Raw genomic sequence first — 12305 nt, 5'->3', positions numbered from 1 at the left:
CTCGAGTGCTGGGATTAAAGGCGTGCGCCACCATTGCCCGGCCCATAGTCTCCTTTTAAAACATATTTTCGTACTTGTTAAATGATTTATAAGCAAAGTATTTATTTTCCTTTGTTTCTCCTTCCTTCCCTCCCTCTTTATTTACCTCCCCCTCCTCCTTTCCTGTCTCTTTCTTTCCCAGCAAGATCTCTGTATATAGCTCAAGCTGACCTTGAAGTTACTGTGTAGCCCAGGATAGCCTCAAATGCACGATCTTAGGGTGCTGGGATTGCAGGTGTGCACCTCCACTCCCCAACACAGTTTTCCTTTAAGATCTGAGATGAGCCTGGGGTGGTGGTGGCGCACACCTTTAATCCCAGAACTGGGGAGGCAGAGGCTGGGGGATCTCTGTGAGTTCGGGGCCAGCTTGGTCACAAGAGCTAGTTCCTGAACAGACCCCAAAGCTACAGAGAAACCCTATCTCAAAAAAACAAAAACAAAAAACAAACAAAAAGAAGATTTGAGATGAGCATGGTGCTCAGTTCATAGCACCAATGGTCAAGGCAGAAGCACTGTGAGCCAGAAGCCAGCCTGGCTGCGTGATGAGACTGTGCTGGGGAAAAATAAGACCTGAGATGATAAAAAAAATCTTCATTTTATTTAATTCAAAGTTTGAGTTTAATTTTTTCCCTTGCTACAGGATTTCTGTTAATGGAGAGAGCCCCAAACATCGGTCATGGCACACGCTGACGGCAATCGCTGATGATAAGCTTTTCCTATTTGGTGGACTAAGTGCAGACAATGTTCCTCTGAGTAAGTCCATACAGCCTAGCATACCGTCATTTCCTCCCTTACCCCAAGTCCTGTGGTGTGCAGTACCCAGGTGGCAGGCATCCGGGGAAGGGCGTATCTGTATCCCAGTCCCTGCCTGAGGTGTGTGGGAGCCTGAGGGGGCCTCTGTCCTGGGAGTGTGGATGGTTAGAAACTGTTTTACATTTCTTCCTGTTCTGTGTGTGAGAGCGCATGAATGTATATGTGAGATGTGCCTCCGCGCATGTGTGGAAGACAGGACAACATATGAGAGTTGGGTCTCTCCTAATACCATGTGGGCTCCAGGGGTCAAACTCAGGTCACTGGGCTTTGCAGCTGGTACCTTTACCTTCTGAGTCATTGCTCTCTCTCTCTCTGTTTGGTTTTTTTTTTTTTTTTTTTTTTTTTTTTTTTTGGTGCCGTGACTCGGATTGGTTTTTTTTTTTTTTTTTGATTAATTATATTTCATACTTATACTGAAGTCTTTCTTTTCTCCCAGTATTCCCAACCATCATATATCTGCAGGGTTGGGATTATAACTCACTGGTAGAATGTTTACCTGACATGTACCTGGTCAAGGCCCTAAGAGAGAGGACAGAGAGAGAAACCTTAAAGCTTCCTTCCCTCCCCACATCCCATGATCCTGCGTCGGGACTGTCTGTCCAGATGCTGTTGTACTGTAAGCTAGAAGATGGGTGGCGGTCTTCCCTGAGGCTGGAAGCGCAAGGTGAAGCCAATGTCTTCTTTTTGTTCTAGAACTACAGAATGCTCAGTGGAATCCTGTAACTCCTCTCATTGGTACTTTGTTTGTTTGTTTTACATTTATTTATTCATTTGTGTATGTATTTGTGTGTGTGTGTGTGTCCCACACTGGCATGTGGAGGTCAGAGAACAGCTTGTGGGCGTTGGTTATCTCCTGCCATTCTGTGGGCTTCAGGGACGGAGCCCAGGTCGTCAGGTCTGGGCAGCAAGCACTGCGATCCACTGAGCTGTCTCTCTGGCTCAGAAGTCTGGAGCTCCTCTTACTGCTGATTCTAGTAGCTGTGAGTTTTCCAGTGAAGTTCTTTTCGTATCAGTAAGTTGCGGCATCAGGACACACAACCGACCAAGGGTATGCATGGCTGGGTTTTACATGTTAGATTATTTTCTTAACTAATTTTTTTCCATTTTATTATTTGTGTGTATGTACACATGTGCCATGACATGGGTGTGGAAATCAGAGGACAACTTTACAGAGTCAGTTCTCGTCTTCTAGGTGGATTCTGGGAACCACTCTCAAGTCTTGATAACAGATGCATTTATCTGTTAAGCCATCTTGTGGGCTCTTTTTTTGAAATTTATTTGTTTTATATGTACTGGTGCTTTGCTTACATGCATGTCTGTGTGAGAATGCCACATCCCCTGGAACTGGAGTTATAGACAGTTCTGAGCTGCCACGTGGGTGCAGGAATTGAACCTGCGTCCTCTGGAAGAGCAGTCAGTGTTCTATAGCATGAATTCTAATTAGTCTTAATAAATAAAACCCAGAGTCAGATATTAGGGGGTGAAAGCTGAAGAGAAGCAGAGAAGCCAGCCACTAGAGAGACCTTTTACCTCTACCGATGCTCAGACCAAAGCGAGGTCCTGTGCTTGGACTGTCGCTTCAGACTGCACCTCAGACTACAGGTGCAGGGGTGATCCTCAGACTGCAGCTGTCTCCCCCAAACCTCAGACGGCAGTGAACTCCTGTATATCACTCCTGTCTCCACCCCTAGTGCTGGAGTTAAAGGCATGGGATTTGTCTAAATTCTCTTTCTTTTTGAGTCTGGATCAGTCTCATGTAGACTAGGGTGTCCTTGAACTAACAGAGATCCATCTGCCTCTTTCTCCCGAATCCTGGGATTAAAGGTATGAGCCACCAATGCCTGGCCTCTGGTGGCTTAACTCTGTGCTCTGATCTTCAGGCAAGTTTTATTTGTTAAAACATAAACAAATGTCACTACACTGCTCTTAACCCATGAGCCATCTCTCCATACCGAGGCTTGCTATTTTTGATCATTAGCATATGGGAAGTTGAATGATCTAACCTTTCCTTATAGAGTAAGATGGAGATTTGGTTGCATGGGTACCAGAACATTTAGTTTTGTGTCCATGCATCTTGGTGATGTGTACTGACATGTTTATGGGGAGAATCACGCAAGACCTAGAATCATGCAAGATCTAAGAAGTCACAGGAAGGACAACACAGACAAACAGAGCACATGTGCCCGAGTTCTTCTCTTCTCTCTCTCTTCCTCCTTCCTGCTCCTTCTTCCCCTCTTGTCTTTCCTTTTTCTTCTCTTTGGCTGACATTGAGCCCAGGGCTCACTTGTGCGAAGTAGACTTGAGTATAAGCCCAAACCTTGATGGTTATTGCCTCTAGGGTGTGGGGCACTCTTGCTTTGCAGATGCTTAAAATATTTATGAAAAATATGCAGACTCATCCAAGATAATGATGCAAATATAACACGACAAACCTGTAAACAACATTAAAATTATAACCCAATGCCCTAATCATCATTTCTGCCCTAATATTACAGGTGATTGCTGGATTCACAATATCACAACAAACTGTTGGAAACAACTGAAACATTTACCTTACACCAGACCCAGGTAAGTCCAAAGGAAACCGGTGAGAGTTTAAAGATTTAGGACAGAATGCAGTGTCTATAAGGAAACCATAAGCAAAATAGTTACTTCTCAAATAAGCTTCATGTTAACTGAATAAATTAATTATCATTTTGGTTATGTTCATTGGAGATGATTTATATACTTTTCATACATAGTTGCAAAATTGAAAATGTTACTTTTAGCTAAATATATAATCTTGGCTAATGAAGTAATTTAAAAACTGATCAATTTTTAATGTTACTATTTTTAATAAATAGATTGGAATAGGGTTAGCTTTAATCATAGTTGTTTTTAGGAGATATTTGAAGTAATTTATTAGACATATTTGCTTTCAAGTTACTGTAGAGTCAGATGTCTTTTTCTTGTTAATCATTTGAGCAGGGAATGATGGTCCACCCCTCTGATCCTAGAATTGTGAAGTATGGGCGGGAGGACCAGGAGCTTAAGGCTGTGAAGGAGAGGGCAACTTAATCTAAGCATAAGAAAAAGGGCAACAAAAGCCTGGAGTTTATACTTTAGGGTAGGTGGAGTTGGAAGAAATAGAGGACTCATCTGGGGAAAGGCAAAAGTTAAGCTTTGTGTGTGTGGGAATAGTAGTTGATCATAAATATTAGGCTAGGAAACCCATCTTGTAGCAGAGACCTCCAGGCAGGAAGTCCCTGAGACAAGGCTGGGTTATAACTATTGCCTTAAGACTGGGGTGTAGATCTATGGCAGAAGGATTGCCACACTCACGGGCCTTGGGTTCCACCCCCAGTACACACACACACACACACACACACACACACACACCTGCAGTATATTCCAAACTATTTAGAGGAGAAAACTCTGAAGATTCCCGACACAGATGTTTGAGGGACAAAGAGCTGGTTGCCCAGATTTCACCATTGCCCCCTTGACTCAGATCACAGCACTGTACCCCGCATGTGTATGCAGGTATTGGGTACCAGTGAAAACTTCTTGAAGTGGTTGAGACAGCAAAACTTATTTAAAAAGTATTACTTAATACTGTCTGTAGTTGGAGGAGATGACCAAGGGAGAATGTGGAACTCATTATGGTATTCTGGACCCAGAGTGATGGCTTTGAAGTAGACGTGGGAAGGGGGTTCCGTGTGCATTTGTCAACTGATGGGGCACAGAGCACGGAGGAAGGACAAAGATGACAGGAATTGACATGGAGGCCACCAAAGGTGCTAGAAAAGGTGCTTGTTGCCCTTGAGGAATTGAGCCTTTAAATTCATTTCAGGGATAATATGTATAAGATAAGAGACCTAGCAAATCTGGGAGCTGAGACAGAGTTACCAGGAGTCATCTCTCTGAAATATGATGAACCTGTGGGATAGATCACTTCAGAGTGTGAGCTTTGGAATCAGCTGTGTGATGTGCACTCTCTTCCCTGACAGTGTCTCACTCTGTACTTTTCCATCACAGGTTATGGCACACGGCCTGCTTGGGAAAAGAAAATGAAATAATGGTTTTTGGTGGGAGCAAAGATAACTTACTTTTCTTGGATACAGTAAGCAAATCTTATATTTAAACATGTTCTCTGAGTAATGATATTCCAACAGCTACTCAGCAGTATTGTTGCTATGGTAACTGCAGGACCACAAGTCTTGCCTGGAGGACCAGCCTCCCAAGTCAGAGGCTTCGTGATGTATGTCAGGATACTGCAGGTTTACAGACTAAGATCAGTCTACTAATTTCACTAGTTAAGTTACTAAAAAGGACTTTCTCCCTCCAGTGCTGGGCTTGAACCTAGGGCCTTGCTCTCACGTACAGTGGGCCAGCACTCAACCCCCACACCACACCCTGGTTGCCTTTTCTGTTTCTCTCTGAGCTTTGCCACAATGAGCACTTATAGTTTAAATATATTGAAATGTTTGTATAGAAAAAGAATACATAATCACAGTAATGATCACCCAGAGAATTAATTTTGTAATTTTTTATTGTTTTATTGTTTTGTTTTTGTTTTTGTTTTTTAGGCAGTGTTTCACTATGTTGACCTGGTTGTCTATATAACTCACTATATAGACCAGGCTGGCCTCGAACTCACAGAGATCCAGCCACCTCTTCCTCCTTAGTGTTGGGATTGAAAGATGTGTGCCACCACACCTGGCACCCATAGAATTTATTAATGGAAGAAACAAGACGTGGCAATCCTTCTAAATCTCATGGGTTAGCATCTCCCAAGAAGAAACTGTTAGTTTCTTGGTATTTTCTGGGGTTTTACCACTGCTACCCATCTGTTTTACATTTGAGTTTTAAGCGTTTTGGCTTTGGCATGCTCTAAAGTCAAAGGACTACACAGGTCCCATTTGGAGAGCCTTGTTCCTTCCCTCGTGGGCCATGGGAAATGCAGAGAGCTGGCCACTCCCCCTGCTGCACTGGATGGACAGGCACTGAGTGCTCCAGCTTGCATAGGCTGCTGAAGAATTTCAGGATTGAGTATGAGGGCTGGCCACAGCGAGCCAGAGCCGCCAACAAGGCACTAGCTCCCTTGCTTGTCCCGAGGCACAGACGGCTTCTGCAGAGTGACAAACCTTGAAAAAAGGTGGCTTCTCTGCAGAGACTTGGGTTGACCTTGTAGTGTGTGGCCACCAGCTCAGACGCGTACAGTGAACTCTAGACTGTTTCCAGCCAGGACGCGGTGCTCTTAACTAAAGCTCTAGCACCAGTTAAATAGTTAGCTGGCTTAGCTAAATAGAAAAGGCCCTGGGTTCAAGTCCCGTCACTGCCCCTCCCCCAGGGGAACATTAGTGGTTTGTCTTATTTTTCTTGACACTGGAATCCCTTGTTTAGAAGGTAGGCATGGTGGTATATTCCTATACCCAGCACTTGCTCAGGAAGTTCAGGATGAAGAATTGAGGGTTCAAGGCCAGCCTGTGCTATACAAAGAGACCCTGTCTAAAAATATTTTTAAAATGAGCAATGAACAAAAACAACAAAAATAAAAACCCTCTTCTTAGAATATAAAACTTACCCGGTAATGGTGGTACAAGTCTTTAATCCCAGTTCTCAGGAGGCAGAGGCAGGTGAATCTCCATGAATTCAAGGCCAGCCTGATCTCCAAAGCAAGTTCCAAGACAGCAAGGACTGTTACAGAGAGAAGCTTTGTCTCGAAAAACTTAAAAATCTTTGCCAGTTGGTGGTGGCACACACCTTTAATTCCAGCACTCGGGAGGCAGAAGCAGACAGATCTCTGAGTTTAAAGCCACCCTACTCTTTAGGGTGAGTTCTGGGACAGCCAGGGCTAACAGAGAAGCCCTATCTCAAAAATCAAATATTAAAATAATTAATAATAACATTTTCAATACAGAGGAAGCTATCATGGGGATGCCGGGTGTGGTTTGATTGCTAATTCACAGTACTAGGGAGGCTGAGGCAGGAGAATCACCATAAATTCAAGAGTAGCCTAAGTTCCAGGCTAGCCTGCATTGTATAGAAAAAAATTTTTTTTGAAAGAACACATATCAAAGATTTTATTTAACTCATTAATAAGTAAATTAGGCAAATGCCATAATGAACTCAAAATAGAAGTCAAAAGTCATAGGCATTTGTAGATTTGTATAAAAAAGTCTTATCTGAAAAGAATAAAACAAACACGGGAGGAGGTGGCACTCACCGGGGGACCTGCCTACCTAGCAGAGGAAGGCATCAGTGCCACAGGAGAACCTGGAAGATGGAGACAGCACACAGGACCTTTCAGGGGAAGAGTAATTTGGCAGAAACCTGTTTAATGAAACAAATATTAACTAGTTCTGTTACTGTTCTCAGAGAGCTGTCTCCTATTTTTAAATTTGTAATTATATTGGGTATTGATTAGGTAAAATTTTGGTTACTGAAATTTGTATTTGTAAACCTCATGCTTCCAAATAGGAAAAATATGTATGCAGATGTATGTCTGTGGTTATGTGCACTTGTATCCCTGTGTACATGTGTGTTACTAGCTAAAGAGAAATTTATTGACTATTTTATACTTATACAATAGAAATCATCTATAGTTAAAGCTGTTATTTTCTTTAGATCCTTAATAATACCTTTTTTTTTTTTTGAATAGGGTCACTGTAATGATTTATTGATCTTTCAAACACAGCCCTATTCACTGCTCAGGTAAGTAAATACAGTATTTTCCATATATATAACGTCATGTGTAAAAGTGTGTTTATCAGCATTAACAAGGCCCTGGGTACATCTGCAGCTCTGTATATACAGGACATGGCATCTGGTGTCTGTAATCCCAGTACTCGGAGGAGGAAACGGGCTGAGGAGTTCAGTCTCCTCCACTATGGAATGAGTTTGGTTTTAGGGGATTATTGTTGTATTGGGTCTTTGTTTTTCTTTTCTTTTCTTCTTTTTAGAGAAACCCTAAAGCTGGGTGGGTAGGGAAGGGGAGAGGATCTAGAAGGATTTGGGATAAGGAAGAATATAATCGAAATATATTTAAACTTAAAAATGTTTTAAATAATAAAAAAGCCGGGCAGTGGTGGCACACGCCTTTAATCCCAGCACTCAGGAGGCAGAGGCAGGTGAATCTCTGTGAGTTCGAGGCCAGACTGGTCTACAAGAGCTAGTTCCAGGACAGGCTCCAAAGCTACAAAGAAACCCTGTCTCAAAAAACCAAAAAAAAAACCAAAAAACAACAACAACAACAACAAAAAAAAAAAACAAAAAAAACCTACATGATTATTGTAGTGATCTAAAAAACTCTCTCGTTGCCGGGCGGTGGTGGCACACGCCTTTAATCCCAGCACTTGGGAGGCAGAGGCAGGCGGATCTCTGAGTTCGAGGCCAGACTGGTCTACAAGAGCTAGTTCCGGACAGGCACCAAAGCTACAGAGAAACCCTGTCTCGAAAAACAAACAAACAAACAAACAAACAAATAAATAAATATAAATTAAAAAAAATAAAAAACTCATATTACAAAGAATACAAAGAATATACATGTACACACGCACACACACACATTGCCATCTAGAGTTTTTACATCAATTTTGTGAGAAGGAAAGAGGACTATTTAGCTTGTCAGGCATGATAGGTACACTCCTGTAACCCCAGTACCTGGAGAAGTTGACATGGGATAATCACCTCAAGTTTGAGGCCAGCCTGGGCTACAGAGTGGGCCCATAGATATTTTTTTGTTTACTTTCGGGCTTCGTGGATGCTGGCAAGCACTGATGATATACAAAAATGTTCAAAACTCAGCAAACAAGGCTTGATGTGGCTCACAGGTCAGGAGGACTTGTTGCTCTCCCAGAGGACCCAGATTTGTTCCCAGCATCCATGGCAGGTGGCTCACAGCTCTCTGCAGCTCCAGCTCCAGGAGATATGTGCCCTCATGACATATATTCACACAGATGCACAGTGAATCCTGGGTTCAGAAGCTAACCGTTCTCTCATGCTTTGTCGACAGGTCATGTCTTGACTGCATTGGGAAAAATGCTATCATTTTAAAAAGTCAAATATCTTTATTACCTCCTAAACTTCTACAGCAAGTTCTCAAAAAAATAACATTTTGGACTGCAGCCAATTACCGAAAAGAGCAAAGAGTCCTAAAAGAAGAAACGGAAAATAAGCCCCACTGGGTCAGTGGCCACTGATGCTCTGAGTCCCGTGTGTCAGCGCGTTCCAGTCAGACTGCATTTGACCCTCCCCTCCAGTCGCAGGTTTTACTTAAAGGATAAAATTTGCAACAAATGTTTTGCTACTGTGATTACATGATATGGGATATATGGAAATAAGATGTAATTGAAGATTTATCGGTGTATTTGTAAACCGATTTACTTGTAAAAGATTACGTGTTCTTTCTGGAAATAAGTACAGTAGTGACAGTTCTTAACTCAGTGCGTACTTTTCTGGAAATATGTCCATTTGAAAAACAAATTACCCCAAAATCTCCAGAAACCCTCTATCACAACTGTGGATGTAGATATAAAAATACTGATAAATTACCATTACTTTAAGAGTACCCAAGTGTCTCCTTAAATATCACCAGAGCTTTTCATCCACCTGCCGAGCATGGGAGCTTGTCTAGATAGTTCTGTCTGCACCGCCCAGGACCGCGTGGCTGGAGGTTGGTTTGTCTCACAGGCTTTGAAATATTGGGGTGTGTGATAATGAGCAGCTTCTGAGACATGGAAAACCCACATTGCCTTGGGAAAGTGTCTCTAAAGTGCTATTTGCCAGCAATGTGGAGTGACCATCTGGTGGCTTGACTCTCCGATCCGCGTTTGTGCTCTGCTGCCCCACAGAGTTGAGGCTTTCTCTAGACACCGCTTGTCCTGATGACGACAACCCCTTGCTCTCGGCATCATTTACTCAGAAACGGGAGAGCAAGGGGTTGGTACTTTGGCCATTTTGAGACATTTTTCTTCATGCGCCCAGTCTCGTCCTTCCATTGGGATCCTCGTTATAATTGATTGCTAAAGGGTTCAGTGTGTGATATAATCTCATCACTATCACCATGTAAGTCATCGCTGGACTTTAAAATGCTGTGAAAGTATATTTCTGTATTGTAGATAATTTATAGTGACAATTGTAGTGTTTCATTAAACTGTAGATATGTTTTATAATGCTATGTTTTGGATGTGTAAAGCTTCTATTTATGTATTGGGATAGTTTGTGTTTACATTTTATTTAGTGAACGCAGTATACAGAATTATCACCTCACAGTTTTCTCAGTGTGGACCAGTCAGAGTTTATTCCAGTGTGGGACTGGCAACATGGCCCTGGATGTAAAAGGGCTTGCTGCACAAGTCTGGCCTGAGTTCATCGCTGGTACCAACATAAGGTGGGAGGAAAGAACCATAATGGTTGCCCTCTGCCCTCCACGTGTGCTGTGGCACATGTGCTCAAACATATAATGCACACACAACAATAGCAAATAAAAATAATAAATTTTAGTGTGAATTTTTATTTTTTTCTTACCATTTTTAGTCTGATTAACAGACTTGAAAACTGATTTTCATAAATAATATACTTATTGGGGAAATTATTTTTATGAACTTAAATAACATCATTAATAATGTCATAATAATCAAGACACACACACACACACATATATATATGGTGGGCACTATCAGGTGTGGCTCATTGGAGGAAGTGTGTCACTGAGGTTGAGCTTTGAGGCTTCAGAAGCTCAAGCCAGGCCCAGTGTCACTCTCCTTCTACTGGTTTGGATGTAGAACTCTCAGCCACCTCTTCGGCACCATGGCGACCTGCACGCCACTATGCTTCCCACCACGATGACACTGGACTAAACCAGTAAGCCAGTCCCAGCTAAATGTTTTCCTTTATAAGAGTTGCTGCGGTCATGGTGTCCCTTCACAGCAATAGAAATCCTAAGACAATGAGGAAAATCTTTTTTTTTTTTTTTTTACTCTTATTTATTTGTTGAGGCAGGGATTAGGGTGGCACATGAGATCAGAGAAGAACCTGTACCATGTAGGTTCCTGGGACCCAACTCAAGTCATCCAGTGCTGCAGGTGCCTTTACCCACTGAACCACTTCTGCTCCAAGAACCCTGTCTTAGACCAACTTGAACCTTCTTTGGACTTGATGAGATGGAGTTGTGCAGAAGCAGTGGCTGAAGATGGAGTTTTTCTGTTTGGGAAGATTTGCATAGGATGTAAACATCAACATCACATACATGAACACACATCATCATAACATGAACACACATCAACATCATACATGAACACACATCAACATCATCATACATGAACACCAACACTCATGAAGTAGGATGCACAGTGCACTACAGGAATGAAGAGGCCCTGAAGTTCACGGCCTTTGGCACAGTTGTACACACAAACATTATAAATACAATTTTTAAAATTAAAAAATACGAAAGTTGGCGAGCATGTAGGGGAAGGGGAACCCCGGTCACTGTTGGTGGGATTGCAAATTGGCGGAGCCACTATGCAAATCACAGAGAATTCTTGAGAAGTTAAAAATGAATCTACTGTATGACTCCACTGTGGTCCTCTTGGCGCACGCCCAAGGGACTTGACATCCTTCTCCACAGATGCTTGTTCAGCCAGCTTCGCTGCTGTTCACTCACCACAGCCAGGAAACGGAAACAACCTAAATGTCCTTCAGCTGCAGCTGGTGGATAATGAAAAGGCGCTACACACCGTGGTACATATGTTTAGCCTTAACACACAGTGAGATCGGGAACTTGGTAGGGAAGTGGAAGGAACTAGAAAATATTATACTGAATGAGGGAACCCAGACCCAGAAAGACAAACGACACATGTTCTTTCCCATCTGTGGTTCCTAGCCACAAATCCTCAGATATGAGTACATGACCTGGTGTGACCCTCGAAAGCAGAAAAGCAAAAAGGGCCATGGGAGGGTGGGGTGGGCAGCACCTGAGCCTAGCAGACTAGCAGAGTGTGGGTGATACAAGGGAGAAACGGGGAGAGGGGAGGTCTAGGTGGTAAAAGACAATAAAGGGGAGGACGGGTAAATTATGCTAAGGATTTTTAACATGTCGTAGAGAATCATTTTATATAAACCTACAATTACACATAGTAAATATGTGTTTGTCATCTGCGTGTATGTGTAGTTTGATGAAATTAAACTAAAATGGAAAAGTTATTATTTTATATACACCTAAAATTACATATAATAAGTGGGTGTCTGCATGTATGTATAGTTCAATGAAGTTATTGTGTTATATACACCTAAATTACATATAATAAAAGTGTGTGTGTGCATGCGCGTGTGCAGTATCCATACACATGAGGGTGTATATGTGCTCATGCATGTGCATGTGTAGGCCAGACGATGACCTGGGCGTCTTCCTCAGGTGTTCCCTCCTTATGTTTTTGGACTGGGTCTCTCATTGCATGTTCGCCAACACAGGT

At 42.4% G+C, this 12305-nt stretch overlaps 1 protein-coding gene across 2 annotated transcripts in view; it reads left to right on the top strand.

Moving 5' to 3' along the window:
* The window catches only part of Klhdc1 (kelch domain containing 1), a 30667-nt gene extending 20433 nt beyond the window's left edge, over positions 1 to 10234 (top strand). For both annotated transcript variants that reach the window (XM_057782665.1, XM_057782664.1), the window contains 5 exons: positions 680 to 792; positions 3348 to 3420; positions 4870 to 4954; positions 7496 to 7548; positions 8849 to 10234. In XM_057782665.1, the coding sequence (XP_057638648.1) occupies positions 680 to 792; positions 3348 to 3420; positions 4870 to 4954; positions 7496 to 7548; positions 8849 to 9035 (511 nt within the window). In that variant the 3' untranslated portion in view covers positions 9036 to 10234. The remainder of the gene's footprint in view (positions 1 to 679; positions 793 to 3347; positions 3421 to 4869; positions 4955 to 7495; positions 7549 to 8848) is intronic.
* Positions 10235 to 12305: the final 2071 nt, after the last annotated feature.

This window comes from Chionomys nivalis, chromosome 10 (genome assembly GCF_950005125.1).
Source record: "Chionomys nivalis chromosome 10, mChiNiv1.1, whole genome shotgun sequence".
NCBI lineage: Eukaryota > Metazoa > Chordata > Mammalia > Rodentia > Cricetidae > Chionomys > Chionomys nivalis.
Note: the sequence above shows the minus strand (reverse complement) of the source record. Positions and strands in the feature narration are given on the sequence as shown.